The sequence below is a fragment of the Crassostrea angulata genome, chromosome 1, assembly GCF_025612915.1.
Source record: "Crassostrea angulata isolate pt1a10 chromosome 1, ASM2561291v2, whole genome shotgun sequence".
Taxonomy (NCBI): domain Eukaryota; kingdom Metazoa; phylum Mollusca; class Bivalvia; order Ostreida; family Ostreidae; genus Magallana; species Magallana angulata.
In genome coordinates, this window is record NC_069111.1 from 23549791 (window position 1) to 23576984 (window position 27194).

At 35.1% G+C, this 27194-nt stretch overlaps 1 protein-coding gene across 9 annotated transcripts; it reads left to right on the top strand.

The window, feature by feature from the left end:
• On the top strand, positions 1–26576 carry LOC128159757 (F-box/LRR-repeat protein 7-like). 9 transcript variants are annotated; one of them, XM_052823008.1, is made up of 6 exons: positions 1–238; positions 1450–1576; positions 2800–2904; positions 11654–11761; positions 22500–23492; positions 25748–26576. In XM_052823008.1, the coding sequence occupies exons 2-6, from the start codon at positions 1552–1554 to the stop codon at positions 26479–26481; spliced, it is 1965 nt and encodes a 654-aa protein (XP_052678968.1). In that variant the 5' UTR covers positions 1–238; positions 1450–1551; the 3' UTR covers positions 26482–26576. The 9 variants fall into 9 exon arrangements, with proteins under 9 accessions (XP_052678968.1, XP_052678912.1, XP_052678921.1 ...); XM_052822952.1 differs by lacking the exon at positions 11654–11761 and having other exon boundaries at positions 2–238; XM_052822961.1 differs by lacking the exon at positions 11654–11761 and having other exon boundaries at positions 2–238; positions 1453–1576.
• Positions 26577–27194: the final 618 nt, after the last annotated feature.

Genomic DNA, 27194 nt, shown 5'->3' on the forward strand with positions numbered 1-27194 from the left:
ACTTTTAAGTAAATATGGAAGAGAGTGTAAGAAGAAAGACATTCCATTACGGACGCTAATACACAAAGCGAATTGTTTTCTTCTAAAGCAAAAACACCTTTTTGGCGATCTATCCAACACTTTGTTAAAAGACATGGACGATAATCGTACGAATTATCAGAGTCTTTGGGTGAAGGAAGTGGTATGGATCGTTTTGTGATAGGAAGTTATCACAGTACTTCGCCAGGACTTTATACAGGTATATGTGGGTTGTTTATTTTTTATCGAAAAAAATTGACTTTAAACCATCTCTCTCTCTCTCTCTCTCTCTCTCTCTCTCTCTCTCTCTCTCTCTCTCTTGTCCGTGCGTGCTCACACACAGACTAATCAGTCTTTTTGAGGCATACCCTGAAACTATAATTATTCCTAGTTTTATTTCGGTTTCGAAAAGCAAAGAATATACATATTATTTGATTATCTAGCGCCATTTTTGGTTCATTACGTGTGAAATGAACGATGAGATTACTAATTCGTGTAAAGGGCAAAAATAAATACGGAATGTTGTACAGGGGGGTTTCAATATCCTTCTCTTTTATTTTCTTACACGTAATCATTGACCTTTACTTTGAATTTATTTGATCATTAGTTTCAAGACTGCCATAGGGCAAGAGCATGGAATAGAATCTTAACTGTGGCAGCTGTGGTTTGTAATTTTAAGATATGAGAGAGAGAGAGAGAGAGAGAGAGACCAACTATTCCCCCTGAAATAAGAGAATAAAATCTTGACAAAAGTATTGAAAGACAGATTTAACAACAAAGTTCCAAACCTTGAAGACATACTAGAAAATATAAATATATATCCTGTGTATAAAAAACAAAACAAACAAAAACAGTACAAATTCATTTGAAACGAGGATGTTCCAAATATTCCAGGTATGATACAAAAATGAGAGAAGATAAACAAGAATGATAAAAATCCTAGAGAAATATCTGACAACGTTGTAGTTTCTAATGTTAACGGACCTTAGCGCCATGGCAATGCAGATCTCGGGACACGAGAAAGTCACCTATCTTCGCACTGCTTAAAAGATTGAGTTTAATTGCAACCTAGTCACATCTGTAAAAGTTAATAAACGCCCATTTATAACCTCTACCGGAACCTGGGCTTAGGCATTTTTGCGCTGGGTGACAGGTTTGTGGATGGACCGGGGCCAACCCGGGGTCCTCAAAGAATTTATCCGTGGCGCCCCTCTCTTTTCAAAAAGAGATAGCCTTGGTGTTTCCGTGGAGAGATACTATTGACAAACATCCCCCTAATCACACAGTCATTATCCTTGGGTATCTGCTTTAGTGTGCTGTTTTCTTCGAATGATCGAAAATTGACGGCTACTATGGTATACAATGTAGATGTGTAAAGTATTACACGGAGTTTCCATAATTCAGCTTTGTATTTCATATTTCATTTCATAGCAGCGACCCGTTTGCAGGTGGATATTTAAAATGATGGATACCTCATAAAAACTTCGGTGTTACGGCACTTTTCTATCCATTGGATGACTTAATGGTGGAAGAATGGGATCTGCAAGTACCAAACCACGTACGTATACCTTTCAATTTTATTGTTGTCTGTTATGCAATTTTTTAAATTTTGAAAAAAAAAATGTTTATTAAAACAGTTTATCATGGAAATATATTCTTTGACATTCATTGAAAAGAATTAACTTTACTCATATTTTTCTCTTCGATTTGTTTCATTTATCAGAATAATATACATGTAATTACGTGCATGCAATAATATTTAATGAAGCTCATATGTGGAAATAAATAAGTCGGTTTAAAAAGGTTTCCAGTTTGTCGAATCTACAGCATTTTAGACAACAATGTTTGAGATTTCTTAAACAAAAAATAAACACCCTTAGAAAATTATCATTTCCGCTCGATTTCAACTCCTAGAGGCACAAGACATTTAGGAAAAATAGCTGTATAACGATATGCATTACAGGGAATGCAATGCCAATACATTACTAATACAATCATATACAGTATATGTCTTTGTCCTGGCTCTTCGGGGACTTCTCCAGGTTTAATGGATTTTGAAGTTTTCGTTGAACAATACTTGATAGAAAATATGACAATTTATTCTCTCTGCGCGACAGGCCAAATTATTCTAAATTTTAGATCAACAGGTGCATTGCATATTGACAAGGTTGGATATTACTGGGGTGCTTTGGAGCTAGATGCACGTTTTTACTTGATAGTGTGTCCTTGTATGGTATTGTAGAACAAAATCATCATAATATAATCTCAAATAGCGTGTGTAGTGTGTGCACAATGCGTCCTGTAATTGAATTCGGAGTGAATGAACCCGTGATGGATGCCTCGAGTACAATCAACTTGACACCTTTTGTCAAATCAAATCAAGCTTTGATAATCCAGGATTAATATATTGAAAAGACCAACAGACTGAACAATGTGAAAGAAAATTGTGTTGAGAGGACGCACAATCGCTGCTCATATATATATATATATATATATATATATATATATATATATATATATATATATATATATATATATATATATATATATATATATATATATATATATATAATTATGACCAATTATGACCATTACCATTTAATAATTAATCGTTTAGACGTTCTGCAAACACATCGGGAACCAGACGAGTTCGTGTGTTGGTCATTTTCAATGTGGAAATGGATCAACCACAAATTTACTTATGTATCAGCGAAAGAATTTTACTCCAGTGAGTAAACGGTGTAGATTTTTTTGTTGACAGACTATTTTTTTTTTATCTAGGACAGCCATTGGTGCAGTTTTCCGCGGAGTCTGCGGATTTCGCCATTATCAGCTCGTGGTCCTCCAAACCTTCACCTGGTCGATTCCACGTCATCAGTGTACCAAGTTAGTATGCCCCCCTCCCCAAAATCTACCTCCACAATCTCTTCAATTAACCAAAAGGACTTTGTATTGGATGGTGTTTAAGACCGATTAATGACTTACAAGTATTGCCATCTGTCATTTCGCAGTCACAGAAGTATTTTTTTTGTAAGGGCCACAAATATTTGCTGTATAAACAGAGTGAGAATATTTTTATATTCACGAATTCAACGGGATTGCAGCATCTGAAGTTCGCGAACTCCAGCATGTTGGTCAAAGATTTATTATACGAGATAAAAAAAACCCCAAGCGATACTTAATCAAAGAGCTGTTTTCTATTGGTTCAAAAGCCTGATTGAATAAAAGCATAATCAACCCAACCTGATAATTGGAAGCTCATTTTAGACTTGAACTGTCCAAATAACGAAGGCGATGTATAAAACAAAGAAATATTTATGTTAAAAAACAAAGAACCTTTCTATGTAATAAATACATGTTGGAGAGATTCCTTTCTTATCTGTACAATGTCAGAGTCGTCTACTGTGCTTGATAATGAGGACGGTACATACTAGTAGTGGTTAATTAATATGGACAAGTATTGTGAATCTTATATATGTATGTCTCGAACAGTACACTGCAGTTCCTTTTAAAGCCCATTGAACTGAAATGTATAATCCTTAAAGCTTATAGAAAAAGATATTAGACTTATAAAAACCGTGCCTTGAAAATTAAAAATTAATCAGAATTGAGGACCATCTGGTTGTATCAACAACAACCAAGTGAAAATGATTAGCAAAATTAAAAGAATATTTTTTTTTGATCAACCAAAAGTTTTTCATATAAAGAAATTTGCTTACTCATAAGACTACATTTCCTTTGCGAAGTGATTTTTTTTATTTCGATCCCCACAAAGGGCCTTTCTCGATTTAAAAAGATAAGTAAATTAATCCTATTGAAAGTAAATTTTGAATTAAAACTTAATAAACCACCACTGACCATGTAGCTTCTAGTTGCTGCTCAGTTACGACTCACCAGGACTCTGAAAGAAATGTGAAAACTGAAAACAAAGTATGATCAGAAAAGGATGAGAAAATGTGATATTGTTTAACTGGATAATTGATATCAATGAATACCTTGGAAAGAATTCGCAAGTTATTGGCCCCTAAACTGAAAAACAATAACTGCAAAGGTATGTTGAGAGGACGTTTGTGTCGGTGGCATCCAACGTTAATTATGATGGAATCCCAGTATCGTATTATCAAAATTCACGATCATTTACTTAGCAGTGACCAAGTTTAAGAATACATGTTCATAATTTTTGCTGTAAATAAATTCAATGATTTTGGTATCATATTTATAATTGTCATGCATTTTCTCCCATCTAACATCTTTTATATGAGTTTTTGTTAGCTTATTTATTACCGTAAAGGGGCATTTAAGAACTTTCGGTCATAAAATTAACTGCTTATTTTGAGTAATAGATATACTCAAACACAAACACCCGAATGAATTTGACGTATAACGTGGAAAGTTAAGCCTTTTCTCTTTAATGCTCTGTCCAGTAAGGAGCTCAACTAAAATACCCTTTTTGGTTCATATTTAAAGGCTAAATTATAGAATAAGTTTTCCAATATTGTTCTATATATCACAAACACTACCAGAGATAGATTAAGTTTTGTGTAATTGGCAAACTTAGCCTTTGTGCAACGGAGAGAATTAGAGAGATTAGTTAAGCCCTAATTGTAAACTTTGAATCCCAGTCCTTTTCATTTGAATGTAACAGCATTAACAGTAAAGTACTTATGTGTTTTTTGGCAAATAGTCTTGGATTATTGGGGCAGCATGTATTTTGATAATCTCCACATATCCGAAAAAAGATAAAAAGCTGTCTCATATTAGCATGAAAGTGACACCAAAGCGCCCGAACTCGGAATAAACGGAGTTTAAAATGGCTTCTACCTATTTTGGGTTGACATTCCCAGATTTGGGGAAAATTAACGGACAGCTGTTTTACTGCGTGGGTCAGGAAACTAGGAAAACAAAGACCAATGTGCAGATAAACGGTAGTGCTGCTGCACCGATATCGCACGAAAACATTCGCTCAGAAAGTAAGCTGGATTTTTTTTTGATATTGTTTCATGTCTTTAGCCCCTTTTTTCAGACCTATTATTGTTCTTTTTACCTCACATTGTTAACAGTTTTTTTATATATGACAACAATTTGCCTTTGATGTCTTTTTGAAACATACAAAGGTTCAAAGCTAGCCTATCAAAGTATATTATCATTGTAATGTTTCGTTTGATAATATATTTTAAGAGCCTTTTTCACATAAGAAAGCGGAAATTTAAAAAAAAATCTTTCGGTGCCAACGTTTTGATTGGAATAATTTTTCTCTCAAGATAAATACATAAAAAAAACCCTTTTCAGCAATCTTCTCTACCTGTCTTTAATGTGAATCACCGTTGTCTGAAGAAATCAATACAAACCGACCTGGATTTTTATGAAGTGTCATAATCTTTCATAAAGACCTGATAAGATGTGTTTTAATACCGTTCCTCTGTTTGCTTTCATTAAAGGTCAACTTTTGAAAATAATTTATGGAAATGTAATTGTTTCTTAAGAGCGCTCCAAAATCGGCTCAAGCAGCAATCCATAGATAAATATACTCGCCGTATTTGCACAATTTTTACTTTATCGTCTTTACCTGAAGGGAACAAAACGGACCAGTCGTTATGTTGATAGATAGGGATACATTTGTCTTGTGATTTTGTTACCACTGCTGAGTCTCTTACGAAAATTCCGATAAAACACCCAACCGATCGTCAGTCGAGTTGTCACAAGATGATGGTCGCCCTTTTCTCTTGTCTTGAAAAGCTTAATCCGGATAGCAACAACACCAACGGAAAGACTGTTACAGCCCCCCCCTCCGATAGCAACATCCAACGGAAAGGCTAATGCAGTAACACCCCCCCCCCCCGTCCCAATTTCGGTTTCAAACAAGAGTTTGGAATGCATGTCTTTTGCATATCTAAAAAAATATATCGATTTTGCCTAAACAGTTTCAAAAACTTCTTACCATTCCTCTGGAATTTGGTACTTATTACAGCTTGTTCAAACCTGAAGTAATTCCTTGTTTCTTACTTTCTTCACCTAAATTGATAAGATTAATATTCTTAAACCAAAATCACACAGTCAAACAGATTTTTTTTATTTTTTGGACGGGTCAATAATTTCGTACCCCATCACATACATGTAAGTGATATTGTGTTTCACTCATTGTTGATTTACACCGCACGTTCTCCTCTCAATTTGACGTCCACTGTATGAGAGTAGATTGTCCTCATGGAGTTGTCAATTTGTTAAACATAATCGCGAGAAGGTTTACTTTTCCTTGTATTTCAGCTTTTCTATTAGCCCTTGTTCATTCTTACGCGGAAAAAAGACGCATTGAGTGGTTTTCTATTTTAATGACATATGAGAATATTTCATTGATAGAAAGTGCAATGTCATGTTTCGTTTTTGCAGTGCCCGAATTATGATTAATAATTTTTTACGTTTTTGATATTTCTCCATTCCCAGATTTTATTTCCTTCGTCAAATGGTTGGGTTATTTTGTCGTAATAGTTTTATAGGAGTTTTTTTTTGTATACAATTGATTACTACAAAACGTCAACTCAATCTTTGCATCATAGTCTTTATTTAAACAATAAACGAGATACTAGTATAAAAAGCAATGTACATGTACAGTAGAGAACAAGAGAACAGAATCGGAGCCACGAAGGAATGGTACCCCCGGTTCTTGAGCGATTTTCCAGCAATCACATTCTTATACTGGTCTTTTTCTGTGGTGAATCATCTTCAGTTAAAGGACTTAGCATCTTTTTTATTTGACTAAACTTTACCATAGACTGTGCATGTATTGGACGGTGAAGATCAGCTTTATACTATATTTGGCACATCAAAATTAATGTAATTCATAAAAACATTGTGTCTTTTTTTAACTTCATTTGTCATTTAGAATAGGCGTTCTGTTACTGTGCTCCTTTTGTAGGAATGTGCGTTCTAAGTTTTCAGAACTTGTGCCTTATTCTTTTGTTTTTACTATCAAACAATAAAATATGTTCAAATCAAATCGTGTGCTCTGTAGCCTACTATTTTAGAATCTGGACCTATCCTCCTTCTTTATAAATCGAGGGGCATATCGAACTAAAAATTCGTTTCTCGTCGCATTGCTTTTCCCTGTTGATCATTTTTACACATAGAACATATTGTCATATTTTTGTTGTTGCGAATGGCTGCTTTAATTCTTCCTTTGGAGATAATCCGCCTTACTCCCTCCATATCCCGTTTATTAAATGTCATGATCTTGTAGATTGGTTCACACAACAGAACCCTACCCCCGCTGTGAAAACGCGAGTAGGGCCAAATCCAGTTTAATTGTTCTTTTCTGTGTGTTGACTTTTTAAAGAATCAAGAATGCAGAAAAAAATGTAATCGCATATAAATTTTTGAGAGCATTACCAACTTGAAAAATTCCAGTAGCTCACTGAGTTTGTGGCGCAGTTGAAGACTTTGCAGAGCACGTGATGTTCCGTGTATGTTGCTATTTATAATCGCGCAAATAGTGCAGCTTCTGCTTTCGGCCGCAAGTTGTATAGTAGGCGTAATGTTTTAGCAACACCTTTAAAAGAAACAGTCATCTGTTCATTAACGCATTATAAAAGATAAAATACCGTAAATGATATCATGTTTTAGGGCGTAGTAAATTAAAAAAAGAAAAGAAACAAATCTTTGATCAGCGATAATCAAGATGATGTTCCGAATCTGACCTCAAAGCACCATGATATCATCCCTGTTAAATGAACACTTTTTGTTCCTGTGATAAACCTGTTTTGTTGGTGTTAGATAGCATTTGACATATCCTTTAATTTTTATCGCCTTTGTCCGTCTTTAAGTGATATTTAATTTTACCAGGTAAGAAACAATACAGGTGAAATGGGCCACCCCCAGCGCCAAAGTTTTATTTTCTTATGATGAGCGCTAACCCCTTATTGTCGTGGTCACCTACCTAAATGTATTTATCTATATTTGTCGTGACAATCAATATATTGTAAAACTGTGCGCATTTATGAGACTTTCTTTAATATATTTACGTTTCAATTTCTTTAAATTTTTCTTCTTTGTGAATCAACGCACCTTTATGTATACATGTATGGTATCTGATACCATTCCAAATATTTATTTTATACTTTATTGAATTTCATAAAGAGGCACATATTTAGGACCCCCTCTTCATTAACCTTCTGCTGGTGTCAGTTAGCCGAGAACAACCCATGTTTATCATTGCTTTTTGTTAAAATCGTGTTTGCTCTGGAGACTTTCAGGGAGTCATGCACGCACTTTCATTCAAAAAATTAAAGTTTTTCAAGTTCATAGTTAAAACTCATCCATCGCACCATTTCACTAAAATAAAGAATTCTTTTTAAAAGAGAAGTCTGGCGATTCGGAATCTTAACGAGTGTATTTTGCTTTTTATAATTCTTTGGCGATTTTTAACGAGATTATGCCAGTAATTATTTTGAAAGTATAACTTTATTGACCAAATCTGTAGATTTTCATGGTGTACACAAGTTAAGTCGAGATAAAAACATTAAACACAGTGAAAGTTAACTGAATGTAAACAGGCAAGGACCGCTAATTAAGCTCCTTGCGATTAAGCTGTTTACTGATGAATTAAGGCAGGAATAAAGACGTTTCAAGTGGCGGATCTTTAGTAGGGTGTAAAGGCCGTTATCGACATCTTGACTTGGTAGGTCTGATTTAATCTTAATATACAGCCATATTTATATAAGTTGTAAATAACCTAATAAAGGTATATTGACAGCTTCAAGCGCCAAAGTTCACCTGGAAGTCATTTTGGTTTTCCTCTCTTTCAACATACGTCTTTTGCCAGATTAGTTCTAGTTTGGTCAAAGTCGGGGAAATTCTTTGGAACGAGCCCATTACTTATCAGTGGAATGGAAGTGATTTCGTCAATGGGTTGTAAGAGTCGTGTGTTGCTATTGAAGTTCATCGATTTGGGAAAGAATGCTAGATAGTCACTCAGACGATACTATATATAATAAAGACGAATTGACGATCGAGTAGAAACGTAAGTTATTCTGAACATTTCTTTGGTGATAAATGTGTTTGTTAGTACGTGCTTGCACCAGCACTCTTTGGCGCTTTGCATTTTAACATCGTCTGATTGCGTTTTTGGTATTTTATAGTTCTCAACCAGTCCTTTGAAAAGAAATAAAAAGAATTACCTCGATTTCTTTTGCTCGCTGAAATATTCCGTTATTGACGCCTGCTCAAATTCGTTACAACGCCTTAGATTACAGTTTATCATTTTTTCAGGGGTATTGAAATGTAAATGTGTTGCTGTAACATTACCATCAAGAAAATTCCGGGGCGGATTATCGTCATTTTCATAATACGGGGGCGTAGCCATTGACAAGGAGGGAACTGTAATGTTTTAGAAATCCCAATGCCATCTGAAATTGTTCAGCCTTCAGATTTTTACCTCATTTATGTCCTTTTTTACGGCTTCATTCTCCATTTACTTTGCTCTTGATGCCTTTGTGTGACAGCGATGAGCTGGGCTCTAATATGAACAATTAATGTCTCTCTAAACCATCCGGAAAGGGATTCCTTTTCTGAATTAATTACCCGAAACTTCAATAAAAAAACATACGTGTGAACTTGGTGCCTGAATAAGGACTATGTTAATATTCATAATGTCTTTTGAGTGTTGAACATTTAGCATTAATGTGTTCGTGAAAGTAATGGTTTCATTTTTTCTGTTTTGACTGGCAATGGTAAAAATCATTCTCAGTTTAGTGAATACATTTAAAATCGAATACATGATGTTAATAGAAGAAACAATACGAAGAAGTTTTGAAAAACCTTTTTGTCGTTTTGATTCTTAATTATTTTAAGATGTAGTTGCTGTAACAGTATTTATGATGTCATACAAGGAGGGAGCTGGTTGAGTTGAAACTTATATTCAGTCACCTCTATGACAAAGGGAAAAAAATATATAAAGCCTTTTTAATCTGTACGTGGTTTAAAACAAAGATTTACTGAAATGGGTGAGTAAGGGAATGTGCAATGTATTCGATACTCATAGATAAAGCTCCTAAAATATTTGTCACTTTTCTCTTTTTCCATTCCTTGATTCTATCTAGGATGTCACGCATAGTTCCGATAGAAACCCACTGACTGCTGCACCAGATGTGTTCACAGATAGGCGACCCCCAATCAACAGATCTTTGTCCAATCAACACTTTGCTATCTAACTGTTACATCTTTTATGTCAGGTGTCCCCTTTCTTTGAACTAACAACTTACCTATGTCAAGGGTTAACAGAACTCACGTTTGGCCATCCTTCCAATTTTGACAATTTTTGTTGTTGTTTTTCTTTATTACTATTTTGTAAAGTCATTTTACGTTGTACACACATACTAAAGACTGATGTCTTTTCTTTCTATCTGTCTATCTCTCTCAGTCCCTTTTCATTGTGGGTCCACTGAAGGTTGTATATAAGAGTCTTACTGCTGAGTATTGTTGAATCGAGTACTCGGTTGCATAACAAGGCAACACGTCCATCTACCTTTCTTTCCCTCTCTCGGGGATGAAATATTTCTTTTGTGGCTGACTGTAAGTACTGGTGGGGACTCTCTAAAGAACTGTGTATTTGTCAGACACTTTGACATGGGCCTTTTTTAATTGTGACTCTAAACTACCAAGTGACCTCTCAAACCCTTTGGCCAAAAACAACTGACCACAGTCAGGCTCGGCACATCCTTTCATTCTGTTCATTCGGAGCTTCCTGTCAGTAAGTATCCATTTGGAAGCAAATTGGTTGAATATACAATGTACATGTATATTACAGTATTGATGTTTTCTATATATATTTTTTAGAAATGGTATCAAACGATATAGAACTCTGGATTTCTTTGGTAAAATTTGATTTCTTTTTTGTACCCCTGGTTTGCCTTTCGGTTCAATGCGGTCAGCTATGAAATATTAATTTCATTCTCCCGGTATTAGTGATTAAGTTGAGGGGGGATATCGCCATTGCGATCAATATTTAATGTTCTCTACATTTGTTTCCGATTTTCAGCGTACTGAATGTGTATATACACTATACAGTTAATACCTGGGTGAAGTGTTTTTGTTCCATTGAGAAGGCTTGTTTCGAAAGGCCATTTTTACCCCTCTTATAATGACCGATAAATCAATTAGACTCGAACTTTAGTTTACATTTTACAAGAGAAAAAATTCTACCATAGTTTTTAATCGATTAAATACTCAAACGTGATCAATAGTGGCTCTACAGAACACTATGTGACACCGCTGACGAAAAAGATCTGCCTACAAATGCGCTATATAATTCACGAATTATGTGGTAGTAGAAGAAAAAAACTTTCCCCCATATTGTAATGCCAGTCTTAAATGGTGTGAAAGCGCTGCAAGCAGTTATTTAACAAACTCCATTATGCACGGCTTTGTGTAATACCGTGGATGCACACTCGTCTACACAATACTATGTCAATATGTTAATTTCTCTCTCTGCCTCTACCTGCAGTCACGTGGTACGTCTTACTCTATGGGACGCTGTCGAGTCGGTCTATATGGATTTTACCTGTACGTGTGTTGACATCAGTGCTTCTTTCTCTCTACTAAACTGACACATGGATTTTAAAGTTTTACTACAAACACTGTGAAGACAGTGCTGAGAGTTTCTTTAAAAAAATGGAAGTATTTGCGGACAGCGGAGGCTGTAAGAAGCCCCTAACCGACTGGCATGGGGTCATGTCGGACCTTTTCGGTGTGGGTCAGTATTTTTTATATTTTGAATTCAATCGATGTTTCCTTGTCACACATATATCGATTTAGCTTCTGTAGAAAGCTGTGCATTGTGTTATTGTCGCACACCTCCATTGTGTTGCACATTTTAATGGATAACTGTGCCCAGTTGTGTTAATGGTGTCGCCTTATTGGTCAATATTAAGGAACAAATTGATAATTCTTTATCAGTCTGGTATTCATATAGTGTTATCTTATTTCCTTGTGGTGGGAAATTCATGAGGCGTCGTATATGTAGTTATGAAACTTTTATGTTGTAATTTTTATTTTAATTCCCTACTACCTGTTCAAAGGGGTAACAAATATTCACATTTCATTTTGCAAATAGGAAAACATTAAAATAATTAAAATTGGGGTTTAAATCACAGATAGAGTATCTCTTTGCAAGAACGTATTTGGAATTCATATTTAAGATAGAAAGAGACGAAATATTACAGGGTTTTAAGTTTCAGATTGATACAAGGAAAACTTGTGTCTCGGTTTTGAATGAGAGAGAACAAGGAAATCTCTAAGATTGATCGGGAAAAGATGACCGGCCTCGACTCGATAATATTGGAGTCCAAGTATCGCTTTTGTATCGAATCGACTTCCAATAATGGCAAAAGATAGTCAGTTTTGATTTATAGTAGTAATTGGAAACTTGACTCATCATCGCTGCCCTTTACATATTCAATATGATAACGAAGATTTACTTATGTTAATTTATTAAAGATTAAAAAATAGATTATGAGTTTACGTCATAAATAACAAACATCTGATATTCATAAACAAAAAAATAACAGAGGCTTTATAACCGTCAAGTTTTTGTTCTTTTGGGCGTTTAAATTGCGTACTTTATTTGGAATTAATGAATAACAATTTCAATACGACTTCTATAGACGTGAAAGTTTGTGTTTGATATAAAATTTGACTTAAATAATTCACTTCTACCAAATTAAAATAATAATTATTCTTTTGTCAATCAATGATTGATTCACTTTGATACAAAAAATCAATAGATTCATATCAGTAGATTTCCGCTAATGAAATGCAGAGGTATTTTGTTTTGCTAATTAATTACTCATTTCTTTGGATCGCAAGTTATAATTTATTAGCAGTGGAATAATTAGAAAGTCTCCCATCGTGAAGAACTTGTTAGTTTGACCTTGATTGTACGGAGACTATCTGTCAATTTCACCGGACTGTAATTGATTAAGGGCCCATACAATTAAAAGTTTTGATGTGTTTATACTTGTTGTGTAAACTTTGATATTTGAGCCGCACGTCAAAAATTAATCTGTTTTAGAATGTGACGTAATCTTTATTAATTTGGTTCTAACTGCAGTGTGGCATAGGGCAGTAAGTCTATAGCGATTTAATCCGAGCAGAGTGGATTTTCACACTCCCATAATTAAGATAATTGACCATTTGGTCCTCAAATATTTTTTTCCTTAATCCAATTATAATACACAAGGCTTATAATTATTGTCGAATCATGTTTCCACGCGCTGGAATTTAGTTAATAGAAGGTCAACGTCGTATTAAGTTTTTGCCTTTGTTATAATAAAAATTGCTTCATATTTTCTGTTTGGTACTTTGAAGCACTTTTGGAATGTTTGATTACTTTAAAGTTTTGCACTGCATTTTTTTTACCCTCAGGAACATTATTTTGTTATTATTAAACTACACCTGATTTTCTTACCCGATCTTTCGTCTACAGTCTTGTAGATAACATTGAAACTGATTTAATTTGGTGTAGAAGCATGTTGCATTAGAAATAAAGCACGCAATTTCCACTCCTACAAACATATAAAGTATCAAAAGAGCACTGCACGCAGGATATCTGAGTAAAAGGTGTGGAGTAAAAGCACGCGGGACACCCCCCCTTAAAATAAATATCAAGATAAATAAAAAAAAACAAGATTAAATTTACATTAAAATTACCAAGAAACATGACCAAAGGTGAACCCTTTTTTAAAGAAAAGTTCCAAGTTTCTGGAATTATAATTGTTTTTTGGGGAAAGGATATGGATTATGTAATGTATAGCCCCCGTTCGCTGGCCCTTCACTGTAGACCTTGTGTTTTGAACTACCTGGCTGGAAGGTGATTTAATGAGAGTCCAGGTGTTCGTCTATCTAGCACGATACATTTCACTGGAACAGATATCCAGTGAGCTGTCAGATCAAATATTTTGTAATAAAACACATTTTAGTTCATTTAGATAACAGTATCACACGAAACAACTGCATATCTCTCCTTGCACAAGTGCGGGTTGTTATTTTAAAAAAAAAATGTTCAAATTTTTAAGAATAATTTTGGAAACTAAGGATAAAAAGGCAGGGTTCATGTTGTCGGGCTTTATTTGTCCCACGAGCTACGTCGTTGTTTTGTGTGTTTATCTCGAAAAGTGTACAAATCGAAAGTAAAGTTTCTAAAACCAGCAGAATAAATCATCGATTAAAAAGTCAGATGAATAGTTGGTTGATCAAAAACACGTCGATCATTCAGAAAGACCACAAAAGCCAATCTGTAATCGTTGTTCCGTTATCTGGCAATTAATGACATATACTAAACCTATCGTATCTCCCGCATATAAATGTAAAAGTATAATCAGGTCAGATACAGATACCATCGTTGAGTAAATTTGAATCCAGGCTTTTGTACGGGTGATCGCAGGGAAAGGTCTTGGGATGGATAAAAGAGGCTTTAGTCGCGCTCCAAAATGAAAAGGAAACCTGGCGCACGACCACATTGCAGAAATACTTTCGGAAACAAAATCTGGAGGATAAAGACATGATTAATAAGCCCGTGTTTTATTGACAATCAATCCAAAAAAGAGGGCCCGGGTATTTTTCCTTTAAGAAACAACAGGGTTTTCATATTCACCCTCCTTTCAAATCAGAGGTGTGTGATAGTTGTCAGCTCTCCCTTTTCATGCAACTCGCTCTGGATTCCATTTGTTAGGAAATTCGCTTTCTTCCCAACCCCTAAAGTCTTCAAGTTTCAAGTAAGACGACATATATTACTTCTGAATGGCAGATCCTCTAAAAATTATAGAAAATCTGTGTCCCTCAAAATCTAAAGAAATCTTCACCACAAGACTTTAATTTCTGTTGATAATATCAAATTTTAATGGATAGACGGATGTATAGGATGCACTTTTAACAGTAAAGACACCTGATTCTCTGCGCAAAAATAAAAATTGACAAGCAGACGATAACAGAATATTCTAAATGGCAGTATGAAATTAACATTCATTATATTCTTCTTTCACGGTATTTATGAGAAATGTTAGGGATTCAACCTTGGAGTCGCCTGATTGCGACACACCCGCGCGAGCAAGAAGCAGAATGCAAAAAAAGTGTCTGCCATTGTTGGAGTAGCGCGCCAATATTGACACAGACCCTATTTCCTTTGTACTCTTTTGAACAAGTATTAATCTAATCTTCGCATTTGGTCCTAATGGGTTAATGGGGTTGTGTTCGTTGTGTCAATATGGCGTATAATCGAGCGAGAACAAGTGTTTTCGAGTTGTGTCACCAACGCCTTCCTTGAGAGTTTGCAAGATCGTTAAACAAGTCGCCGTCCCGTTCCTCTACATTGTTTAGTCTTTGACTTTGCAGATGAAAGTGCAATATTTTTTGTAAGAACATTGATCCCATTCACGAACTTGTGTAAACAAGATGTTAAATGTGTTTCTTTATGTAATTTTTTTGAACCAACGCCTAAAACTTGTTTCGTTGAAGGAAGATTCAGGAGAAGAGCCCATTATACTCAATACCGTTGTCATCATTGGTAAAAAAAAATAGCTTTACAGGAAATCCGTGTCCATGACACGAATCTGAATACATTACCTATTAATTATCAATCAATCCGTGAACAAGGGTCCACGAACGAACAATTACCTCGACGTTACGTGTTTACGGGACATTTTGCACGTGGCCTGTCTCTGTTTATGACCTCTCTACTCAACAGACCACTGTCCCATGAAATTAACAAATACAGTGAGATCATGACATTTCTCTGTATGAAATCTGACCACAACGTTCATTCATATCGTTTCCAGTTTGTTTAAGTTACGTATTCCGGCTATTGACGACAATTTAGCAGTAGACAAAAAAGCCCACCTGAAAAAGACAGTGTTTGGGTTAGGGACTCAATCATAATCCGCCTGATTGCATTGATTGAGATCAGTTAAAGTGCTAGTGCCTTAATGTGTAAGACAAACAGAAGTAAAAAGAAATAATGGGGGAAAGGAGACATCTAATTTTGCTTCCGGTGTTGTCAACGCAACTGTATGCGGATGTTGACCCAAGTCCTTAAAATTCCAGCCAAGACTACGCGGCACTCAAGGTTAAAAATGAAATTCATAATATTTTTAATGAAGGGAAGGGTCTTCAAAGGAATTCAACTAACCAAAAAGGTCTAATCCTTTTTTTAGAATGTAAACCGTTGTCTAAGATTTTTTCTTTTTTAGCTCACATGAGCTGAAAGGTTAAGTGAGCTATTCTGATCACATTTTGTCTGTCGTCCGCCTGTTCGTCCGTCTGTCTGTAAACTTTTCACATTTTCAACATTTGCTCAAGAACCACTGGACCAATTTCAACCAAACTTGGCACAATGCACCCTTAGGCTAAAAAGATTCAAAGTTATGAAAATTAAGGATCACGCCCTTTTACAATGGACAATAATAAGGAATAGTTGAAAATATTCGAGAAAGAACTATATATGATAAGAGTTAAATTTGGCCCCCATAAATCGCCATTTTTTAAGTGTTTCGGGTGCAATAAAATGTTAACTAATTTTTTAGAAGAGTTGATATAAAATATATTTTTCATCTATTTATTTGATTTATTTGCACTCACTGGCAGTACATGACGTCAGATGTGACGCCATTTCTATAATCCAATCAAAATCGGCCAAAAATTGACATTTTTCTTATATATTTACGAATGGGAAATACAGAGCGCATGCTTGAACAAGGAAATTTTTTTTGTCACTTATTAGTCTTGGCTAGATACATCTCTGATTAAAATATTTTATTTGTTCAAGAATGCGCTCTATGTTTTCGGAAGGAAACACTGCTTGAAAACAAGCTGTTTTAGTCTAAAAATGCAAAAATGGCGGGAAAAGGTTGTCTTTACAATGTCATATTTCTAAATTGTGGGCACTTGAACCAAAATGAATATTATGTAAACACATCACATACATATCTGTATTAAGAAAACAAAGAATGATAGTAAAATGATGATGTTCATTTTAGGGGGCCATTATCATATATAGTCCTTTTTAAAAATCTTCTTCTCAAGAACCATTTGGCAAGGAAAGCCGAAACTTGTGTGGAAGCTCAGGTAGTGTAGATTCAAAGTTGTGAAAATCATGACCCCCTTGGGTAGGATAAGGCCACAATGGGTGGGTCGAATTTATACCTAGGAATATGTAGAGTAAATCTTTAAAATCTTCTTCTCAGAAACCATTAAGCCAGGAAATCTGAAACTTGTGTGGAAGCATCCTCAGGTAGTGTAGATTCAAAGTTGTGAAACTCATGACCCCCGGGGGTAGATTGCGGCCACAAAGGGGGTCGAATTCATACCCAGGAATACATAGAGTAAATCTTTAAAAATCTTCTCGAGAACTATTTGGCCAGGAAAACTGAAACTTGGTAGGAAGCATCGTCAGGTAGTTAAAATTCAGGTTTTCAAATCATGATCCCCAGGAGTAGTATGGGGTCACAACAGGGGGGGGGGAGACAAATTTTTACATAGGAGTATTTAGAAAAATATCCTGAAATCTTTTTCTAAAAAAACATTTGCCTAGAAAAGCTTTAACTTTAGTGAAAGCAATTTCAGATAGTGTAGATACGTACAAATCAAAATCTTTAGGAGTGGGATGGGGCCACATTGGGGATCCTGTTGTATTAAGGAAAACATTTTCATTATTCACAGAAACTGAAATGTTATAATATATGAATTTATATATATGCAAGCATTTTTTACATATTGCTGATTCTTTAGAATTGTTTAAACTTTGGCCTCTGGACGATCATTGGGCCTCACAAGGGGTTCAGAGTTTGGTGTATGTTTATATCCTGTATATAAACAATTGTTTAGGGTCTTTTTGAGAACTGCAATGCTGAATGTGATATGACTATACAATCATCCTGTTTGAAAAAGGACTTGATTTTAAACATAAGAATATCCAAGGGAAACTGTTTTTTTATTATACAGAATCTACATGTATTATACGTCCAAATTGTCCAGATATTTTGTATTATGACCCCATGAAGCTGATTTTATCATGCCAATTGTTGCTGAGGTGAGCGATGTGGCCCATGGGCCTCTTATTTCTTCTTAACCACACAGGAAAAAGGTAATTGAAATTTTCCAGTTGATTACGTGTACAGTTCAATTATTTCTGAACTGAAGTGATAACTATCTACTTTTCAGTATTTTTAATTCGAGGTAAAAGCAATTGGTTTAAAATGACACCACATTCAGTCGGTTGCGGCTTGCCAGTAATAATTATTACAGAAAGTAAAATATTATTCAATAACTCTTCAATGGCCCACTAATAAACCCTGTCCTTGCGTCATCATTGCTGTGTTAGTCATTTAACTGTATCATTCAATTGTCAGTCGAGCGATTTTTACTTTTTGACGGAATTTAAACTTATTCACAATTGACATAAAAGATTACTACCCTATTTCATATAACACATTCTCCAAAAATAAACTCTCTGTGTCCCAAGTATTAAAAGGATTGAGAGCTGCTCGGAGCTTCACTTAGACCAAGCGACTTCCGGTAGATCTCGGACCCTATCTAGTCCTGTGTAATTTGTGCTCCTGAGTACAACGGGCGCACCTTCCGACATGTTGTTCACTATCAACCCAAATCTGACCTTCTACTCCCGGGAATTCCCCAACCAATGGGGTAAGCTTACTCGAAAAATTAGGTGATGTGGAAAACATTCTTTCTCAGTGTATACTCCTTTACAAGTCGCGTTTTTTATATTTAGACTGATATTGAATGTTCGATAGTATATGTTATAATTTTATGCTGTTCATGTTTTCTTCATGACAATCAGTGTTTTCGTGTTTTTTTAAACAAAATTCAGCCTTATGCTGTTTAATTTTATTCATGTTGTTTGTTTTTCTATCCCGCTATGGTGTTCGTGTTTTCTTCTCAACATAACTTTTCACGTTGTTTGGATATTCTTTATATGGCTATCAATGCTGTTTTATTTCTTTGTGGCCACGGCAGCTGTCTTAGTTTTTACATGGCTATTAGTGTTTTATGTGGGTTTTAGCTGTTTTATTATGAGATTCATATATAGTTTTTTTTTTAACTCGATAACACAGACGATAATATATTAACAGACTGCTAAGAAACAGCTTCAATGAGTCATTTTAAGGAAACTATTTCAATAATGAGTTAAACAACCTTTGAATAGAATCAATATGATTGCGTAATATGAAACCGTTTCTGAGAACAGTTTCATTTGATGCCATATTTCTGAGAGATTTGAACTTTATCTTTTCAAAATACTGAAGATGAATTCAAAAGACTATACCAAACAATTTATTTCTCATTATTCATATAAAAAGAATTGAAAAATATAAGGTTAATGACGTAATATCCTGAACATAATAACCACCATGAAAAACAAACGAATCGTGAATGAAGAAATATACGTGATCTGTTATCCAGTCAAGAGATGCATGTTTCTGATGTCAGACGGCAGTAAAGGTGCCAATCTGTAATGATAGAGATTTTACAGGAGAAGTTGGAGACTTTAATTTCTTCTCAAAAGACGCCCCAATTAGCATAACATTTTGTACATCTGATAGCTAATCTGTTATATGGCTGTGAAGAATTCGGATATAATAATGTTGATATAATAGAAAAAAATACATGTTAAATTTTGTAAACTGCTTTTTTATCTTAAGTCTTCTACTCCAAATTACATGATATATGGAGAATTAGGGAGAGTACCATTAATTGTACATATCAAGACAAGAATTATTGCATATTGGTTAAAAATTATCCATGGAAAACAGTCAAAATTTTGTTACATAATGTATAATTTACTTAATGCTAAATATGTATATGGTAAAGAATCCAAATTAAAAACTTGAAATCAATTTTAAATGACAGTGGGTATAGTGATATTTGGATGAATAACCAAGTAGTCAATCATGATTGGCTAATCTAAAGCTTAAAACTAGAGCTAACAGATCAGTTTCAACGAAATTGTGAATCAAGCTGCAATAATTTTCAAAAGGTGTTATATTTATAAGTTGTTTACTAATTTAGACTTTAGATGCCAACCGTATTATAATTGTGATTTAAGTAATTATATGAAACAAGTTTTAGCTAGATTTCGAACATCAAATTATAAATTACCTATTGAAACTGGTAGATGGAATGACATAGAAATAGTAACAGGTATGTAATTTATGTAAAAGAGACATTGGAGATAAAATTTCACTATATCTTGTGTTGCACTGTGTTGAAAAACGAAAGAGAAAAGTATATACCAAAATTCTATCTTTTGAGACCAAATATTATTAAATTTAATACGAGCCTTTTCTCTCAAACGATGTCAGCTTATTAAGCTAGTTATGTAAATGTATTGATCAGTATTGTTAACGAGAAGGCTAAACCTCCTGATTATTAATTCTATATTTATTTATCTACATAAAAAATTGTACATTTATACCTCATATATATTTTGTAGAGAACCATTATAATTGTTTCTTTTTCCTCTATTCACGCATAAATTGTAAATTGTGTATATGTTTGTAATATTCTCAATGTTGTAAATTCCAACCGAAGAGATAAAATAAACTGTTCAACTATTCAAACTGCGAGTATAGCTTAGTGCTTCTGGCCACCGTTATACCAAGCAGCCATAATGATGAATGGCCTGATATGTATCGCAGGTTAATAAAATTAAATTTTCTCTGCCTTTTCTTTCCCCATAGAAATCTTTATGATCTTATCTACATTGCCTCGCGAGTTTTATTCTTCGAATCTTTACGGCGAAGTAAACGTTTATGTTCTAAATTCAATTGAATCGATGTAAAATCTTATAGCCTCCACGAAAGAAAAAGAGCAATAGGGGGGTTTCTTTATTCGCCTCCAAATAAAAAAACAAACACACGACAGTCAGTAGATGGTTTTATTGCTCTGTTAACACTTTCGTTTAGGATTTTGTCTAAATTAATGTTTATATATTAATCCCTTTTGGCCATTTTGGAGACCCATTTATGATATTTGAGTTGAATGAAGATATTTCGTTTTTTTATGGTGGATATTAATGCACATAAAATATTGATAGTGTTGGATTATCAGTTCATCTGAACATGATAAAAATGGCTGCATTCTCAGCAGGAAACAGCACCAAAGACTGTAAGTTTCAGAAAAAGGTTGCCATATGATAAGGGAACAACTGGATCCGGGAAAAAAAATCTCTTTGTTGTCAAGACATCATTATTTGTGTCCATTGTCGCTATCTCAAACTTGCCTGGCTTAATAGCTGCTCTAAAGATTTTTGTGTATTTATCTTGCCCACTGCTTGGGAAAACTACTCAAAGTACAAAGATTCTACGATAACTCTTAAAAAATTCGGGGGGGGGGGAGTATGAGTGAAATTCAATCGTGTAGAAATGTGTTATTTTTATGATCTTGGGCGAGTTTTGGAGGATAGTTATACGATACGTTATGGTTGTTAATAGGTCGGGTATATAAAGCCTGTGTTCACAAATAACCTGTCGTTTTCTGCATGATTTCATTTTGTGTTTTTAAAAGTTTCCTCTCCTATTGTGTCAACTTTTTCCAAATCGAGAGATAATAATATAGCCAAGTCAATTTAAATCTAATTTCGCAAGAAAATGACAATAATTGGCTACTGAACATTTTATGCCGATATTCCTTCAATTCAAGATGTAATTTTAGGTTTCTCCGTACGTTTAGCTCCGTTCTGATAAATGTCGTGCACAATTCGGCATTGTAAATCATAGTTGGAGGAGAAAGGCCTTTCAGTCAAGATATTTACAGAATGTGTAATAAGATTATTTCGCCACTGTAATTTGTATTTGATAATAACTGATAACTCGTAATTTTTACTTCAAGTGCTGAATGGCTGCAAGTAAATAGATCGATAGCAGAAAGACAGGTTTATGGGATTGAACACAGAATTTACTAGCAGTAGCCATTGTTAGAATCGTTCCACGTTCTTGTAGTATAAGGGCGGTTTCCCGGATAGCGCATAGTGTTTCGGATCGTCTGCCAGTAAAACTGTTGTCTGCTTTGATCAAATCAAATCTTCCGAAATCACCAAAATATTTCTACATTAAAGAGTAATGCTGTAAAATATAAGGTAACCCCATGTAGCTTTTAAGGAAAAAAACCACTTACCAGATCAATACAAACCTACCGGGTTTGAAAGAAAATGGATTCAACCCAAAACATGCTCGTCAAGACATATCCTACCCATGTTCATGATTTAGAGACAATGTTTTATTTGATGAATAATAAATTAATTACCTTGCAAAAAAAAAATTAATAAATAAAATATACACATTTAGAGAGGGTCAAATCTTGTTTTGTGACTTTCAATATCACAATGAAGAAGTAATTTTGTGTTTTTAATGTATTCTTAGACTTTGGAAAGTTAAAAGTTTATTGCTCGCTTATAGTATATATATTTCTCTTTTACATTGTAGACCCGTCCATGACCGTGGAATCGGCCCATGACTCGTCTTCAGGCTTTGCCTCAGATGTTCCTAGCTACACATACTCAGGAACAAATATGTCTACCTTCAAAGGGGGCATGCGATCAGACGCTAGTGATTCACCATTTGAACTCAATTCCCGAAAATACTCAGACGCGAGTGATTCTCCGTGCGAGACGTCGCCGCGAAAAGCTCATCGAAACTTTACCAGCAGCACACCAAAGCAGCCAAACCACTACAACGCTCATGATTTAAACATGCATTACCGAATGTCAACCCCATCCCCGCTCTCCTATAGGTCCTCGTCTTCCATGGGCACTCCGTCCTCCCTTTCACAGAAATCACAGAAGTCCCAGTATTCCCATTCGAACACTTCCAGCCAACGTCATCATCCACATCAGCATCCACCTCAGACGCCATCATCATATCCACAGACACCCGTCATCAGCTACAAAAACCCTGCGTACGAATACCAATTAGACAAACACATGGAGCAAATCCAATACAATATCAAACGGATAGAGCTTCAAGAAGACTGTCATGTGACCAAACAAAGCAAATACCGTCATCATAAACCGTCCTTGTTCGATTTAATTACTGATGACGTCATCGTGAAAATATTTTCTCATTTGTCTTCTGACCAGTTGTGCCGGGCCTCTCGCGTCTGTCAGAGATGGTACAGGGTGGTCTGGGATCCGTTACTATGGAAACGGATTGTGATAAATAGTGAACGTATCAATGTTGACAAAGCTGTGAAGTACTTAACGAAACGTTTGAGTTACAATACTCCAACTGTGTGTGTTATTGTGGAGAAAATCAACTTGAATGGGTGTGAAAAACTTACGGATAAGGGACTACATACTATTGCCAAACGGTGTCCCGAGCTTCGGCATCTAGAAATACAAGGGTGTTCAAATGTTACCAACCATTCATTGTTCGAAGTGGTGTCATACTGTGTCAATCTCGAACACCTTGATGTAACAGGTGAGTATTAAAACTCCATTACAGAGCCGTCTAAGATGATACCTCATTTGAATACATATGGTATACTACTAAGAATTAACAGTTTAAACATGTCCTTTCTGTAATTCGAGGTTCCATCTGTATACACCTTGGTATTTTTCTCAAGTTTTATTGATTGTAATAGAGCGATTACAGAGTTACAGTGCATGGCAGCAGTTGGCACATTCTGTATTAGACTCGGCTTCTCTCGGATTTCGCGTTCCCGCCGATACCGTTATTGTTAAATCTTCTGAAGGTGACATTGAAGTACGTGCATATTAGATAATACCGGGCATAGTGTTTTATTAAAAGTATATTCACACTAGACACCCATTCTGCAGCTTGCCGTCAAACTTTTAAAGAATGTTTTCAATTAAAGCAAAGGCTGTTACATCATTTACGTTTTAGATCACTTCTTTTTTCACAGAAGTTATTTGAATGTGCCTTAGAGAAACATAATAGCAAATGTACCCACAATCTCTTTATCCACCCGTATATCAGCGTTACTCGAGAGTAGTTCCGCGCGGTTTCTAAGAGGTAGACAAGATTTCTATTGTGATCCCATAAACCAAAACAACAAGAGAGGCCGTTATAACAAGTTCTGCATGCCTTCGCCATTATTGGGGTTTGTCGCATTATATAGTTTTGGTGCAATACGTAATTCTTTAGGGCCAGTATTTAAGGTAATTCTTTAGAGAGAAAGAGAACTTATCAGGTGTAGATTTTTTGCTCTAAGTGGGTATAATTTTATCTCAGCAGACTAATACTAGCCTTTCTTCCCTTCTGATTATCGAATTCTTCTCATTATAGAACAGTATAGGAAGAAAACGCACCGTTAATTGAAACGAATTTTTAAAAAATGCGAAATGATGATTTTCATCATGTTCAGAAAGAAACTTATTTTGTCTCGTTCGGTTTGCTTGACCACATTATACATGTAGATGTAAATCTAATTGAAGTCAATGTAGAGATGGATTACCAGCGATGTGGATTGTCTCCGTGTCAAACAAATATCGAGGCTAATCTTAGTAAGCCCTAGATTCAATAAAGCAGACCTGTTCTAACAGTTCCACAATAACTCTTATTCTCTGCGATGTTTTCTTTCTAGATTCCGTACTTTGGAAATAGTTTTAATTGAGATTTAAGTCTTTCAATTCTCCACTGAAAATCTCTTAATAATTAAGTGTAATGAATAGCTTCGATTGAAAACTAAATTGTGACAAACAAGAGAGACCAGGTCGTTTTTCATCTTCAAAGAATAGAAACATAACAAACACACACATAAATTCTTAGAACTGTGTCAATAAAAAAAGAATTAAATTGGGTGAATATTACACTTTTCCTGCAATGCGTTCTGTGTCAACAATAGAATTCAAAAGTGAGAAAAGAAAGGAATGGAAGTATTATGTGCCATCTTTGAGTGCTGCCATGTTTTCTATCAATATGGTGGCACGGTGACAACCGGCCCGATTCTGGGGGTTTTGAACACTACCAGCAATATTGACACAGGCCCGGATTGCGATTCAACGATAAAAGCTTCCAGCCACTTATCCTGCCCATCAAACTCAATGTTCGATTAATGTCGGTACATATTTATATATCATGTAACTACCCTTTGTCTGCTTTGGAATTTGTGACCAGCCGCAATTGACAAGTTGAGTTCATTGTGGACCCCTCTTCACCAAATCTTTTTGTCAACATTTCATTTCTATTACAAATGTCTCGTACATTCCGCTATGTTGCTACTTGTCATGGCCAATAGTGATATTTCAATTAGAATAAAAATGGAAACTCGTCAAATCCCGACGTTATGTAATAGGTTTTATAAAACATGAATTCATAATTAATTCCTTTTAGGGAAAAATAGACTTCGAGCAAATAAAAAATGTAGTGCACATCGATGATTAAAATTTTATTTAGGGCATTGTTTTTTTATCATAAGTATCTTTTGTCATGAAATATGTAAAAGTTAACGACAAATGAAAATTCAATTAGAATATTATTGAAAGAAGCTATCAGTATTTTTCCTGGATTGTACTTGTAAAACCATAGCCGTCTCTGTATAATGTCTTTCTATAATCAAATGTATAAAACCTGATGGCATATAAAAATACAATTAAAAGCTGTTTTCATATCAAATCTAACACGTACCTTTAATTTTTGTAATAAAAATGTAGAAAACTTAATGACGTATAATTTATCTGAAAATTGCTGACGTGTGTTGTTTTTCGTCTTAGGTTGTCCGTGTATCACCCGCATCAGCCTCACCCCTCAGATAATGCAGCAGGCCACTGCCCACCACCTCCGGCAGATCTACCTACGGACCCTGGACATGACGGACTGTTACGCTCTGGAGGACGAGGGTCTCCAAGTCATTGCTACTCACTGTAGCCAGCTGCAGTTTCTGTATCTCAGAAGATGTGTTCGAATAGGCGACGCGGGACTCCAGTACATTGCTTACTACTGCTCAGGACTAAAGGAATTGAGTATTAGTGACTGCAAAAAAGTGACAGATTTCGGTGTCTGTGAACTGGCGAAAATCGGCACCAATTTACGGTATCTCAGTGTTGCAAAATGTGATAAGATATCCGATGTCGGGATCATTCAGTTGTGTAAACACTGCACCAAACTGCGATACTTGAACTTGAGAGGTTGTGAAGCCGTATCTGACGATTCCATGGACGTTCTCGCTCGACACTGTTCAAAGATAAAGTCCCTCGATATCGGGAAGTGTGACGTCACGGACGAGGGTCTGTGTGTCCTAGCTCAAAACTGTCCCCAGTTGAAGAAACTGAGTCTCAAGTCGTGTGACGCCATCACTGACGCAGGCGTCAAATTTGTGGCGAAATCCTGTAGACAATTGCAGCAATTTAACATTCAGGACTGCCATTTAACGGTGGATGCCTATAGGACGATTAAAAAATATTGCAAGAAGTGCTTTATCGAACACACCAATCCCGGATTTTACTAGTTTTATAGAAATAAAAATATCCCTTATTTATTACAACATGCCCAAGTTGATTGTTACTGTTGTTTTTAATCTAAGATTAAAATGTATAAACCAGATATCTGTTTTTATATTTAAAATGGTAAAACTAAGGATGTATTGATTTCAAGAAGACGAGTAAAAAGTTAAGAAACAATTAAGAAATTTGTTTTGACAACAGACATTATTCTCAAAAGCTCTCTCCAAAGGAAAAGCGTTGTTTGATATTATGAGAGGTTTGAAACGCATTGCTTTATTATTCCCTCCCAAAACTGCTGTGCATGTGTATTTATGTATGCATTTCAGCCTTGTGAGCTGGATTTAAATAAAACCCTCGCATGTATGTTTATCAAACTTCGTACACTTCATAAACATGGTTAAAGGACAAACCGTATTCATTTTTAAGGAATGCTGTTACATAGTTATTAAATTATCGTTAAAATTAAGATATACCTTTTTATGTACGACTTGACAATAGACATTTCCAGTTCGTAGAAGTAAAATTGCAAATCAACAACTTGATATTTTGTTGGAATTAGGCATTGTAAAGGTAAGAAAAAAAACGTTTTGAAGAATTAGGAAGTTGGAAGGATGTCCAAATTGAAAAACTGATGCAAGCAGGAGATTAAGTTCATCCCAATTTAATCAAAACAAGCAATCGTCTGAGCCGAATTTCGGGTTATTTCCAGAATTACTAA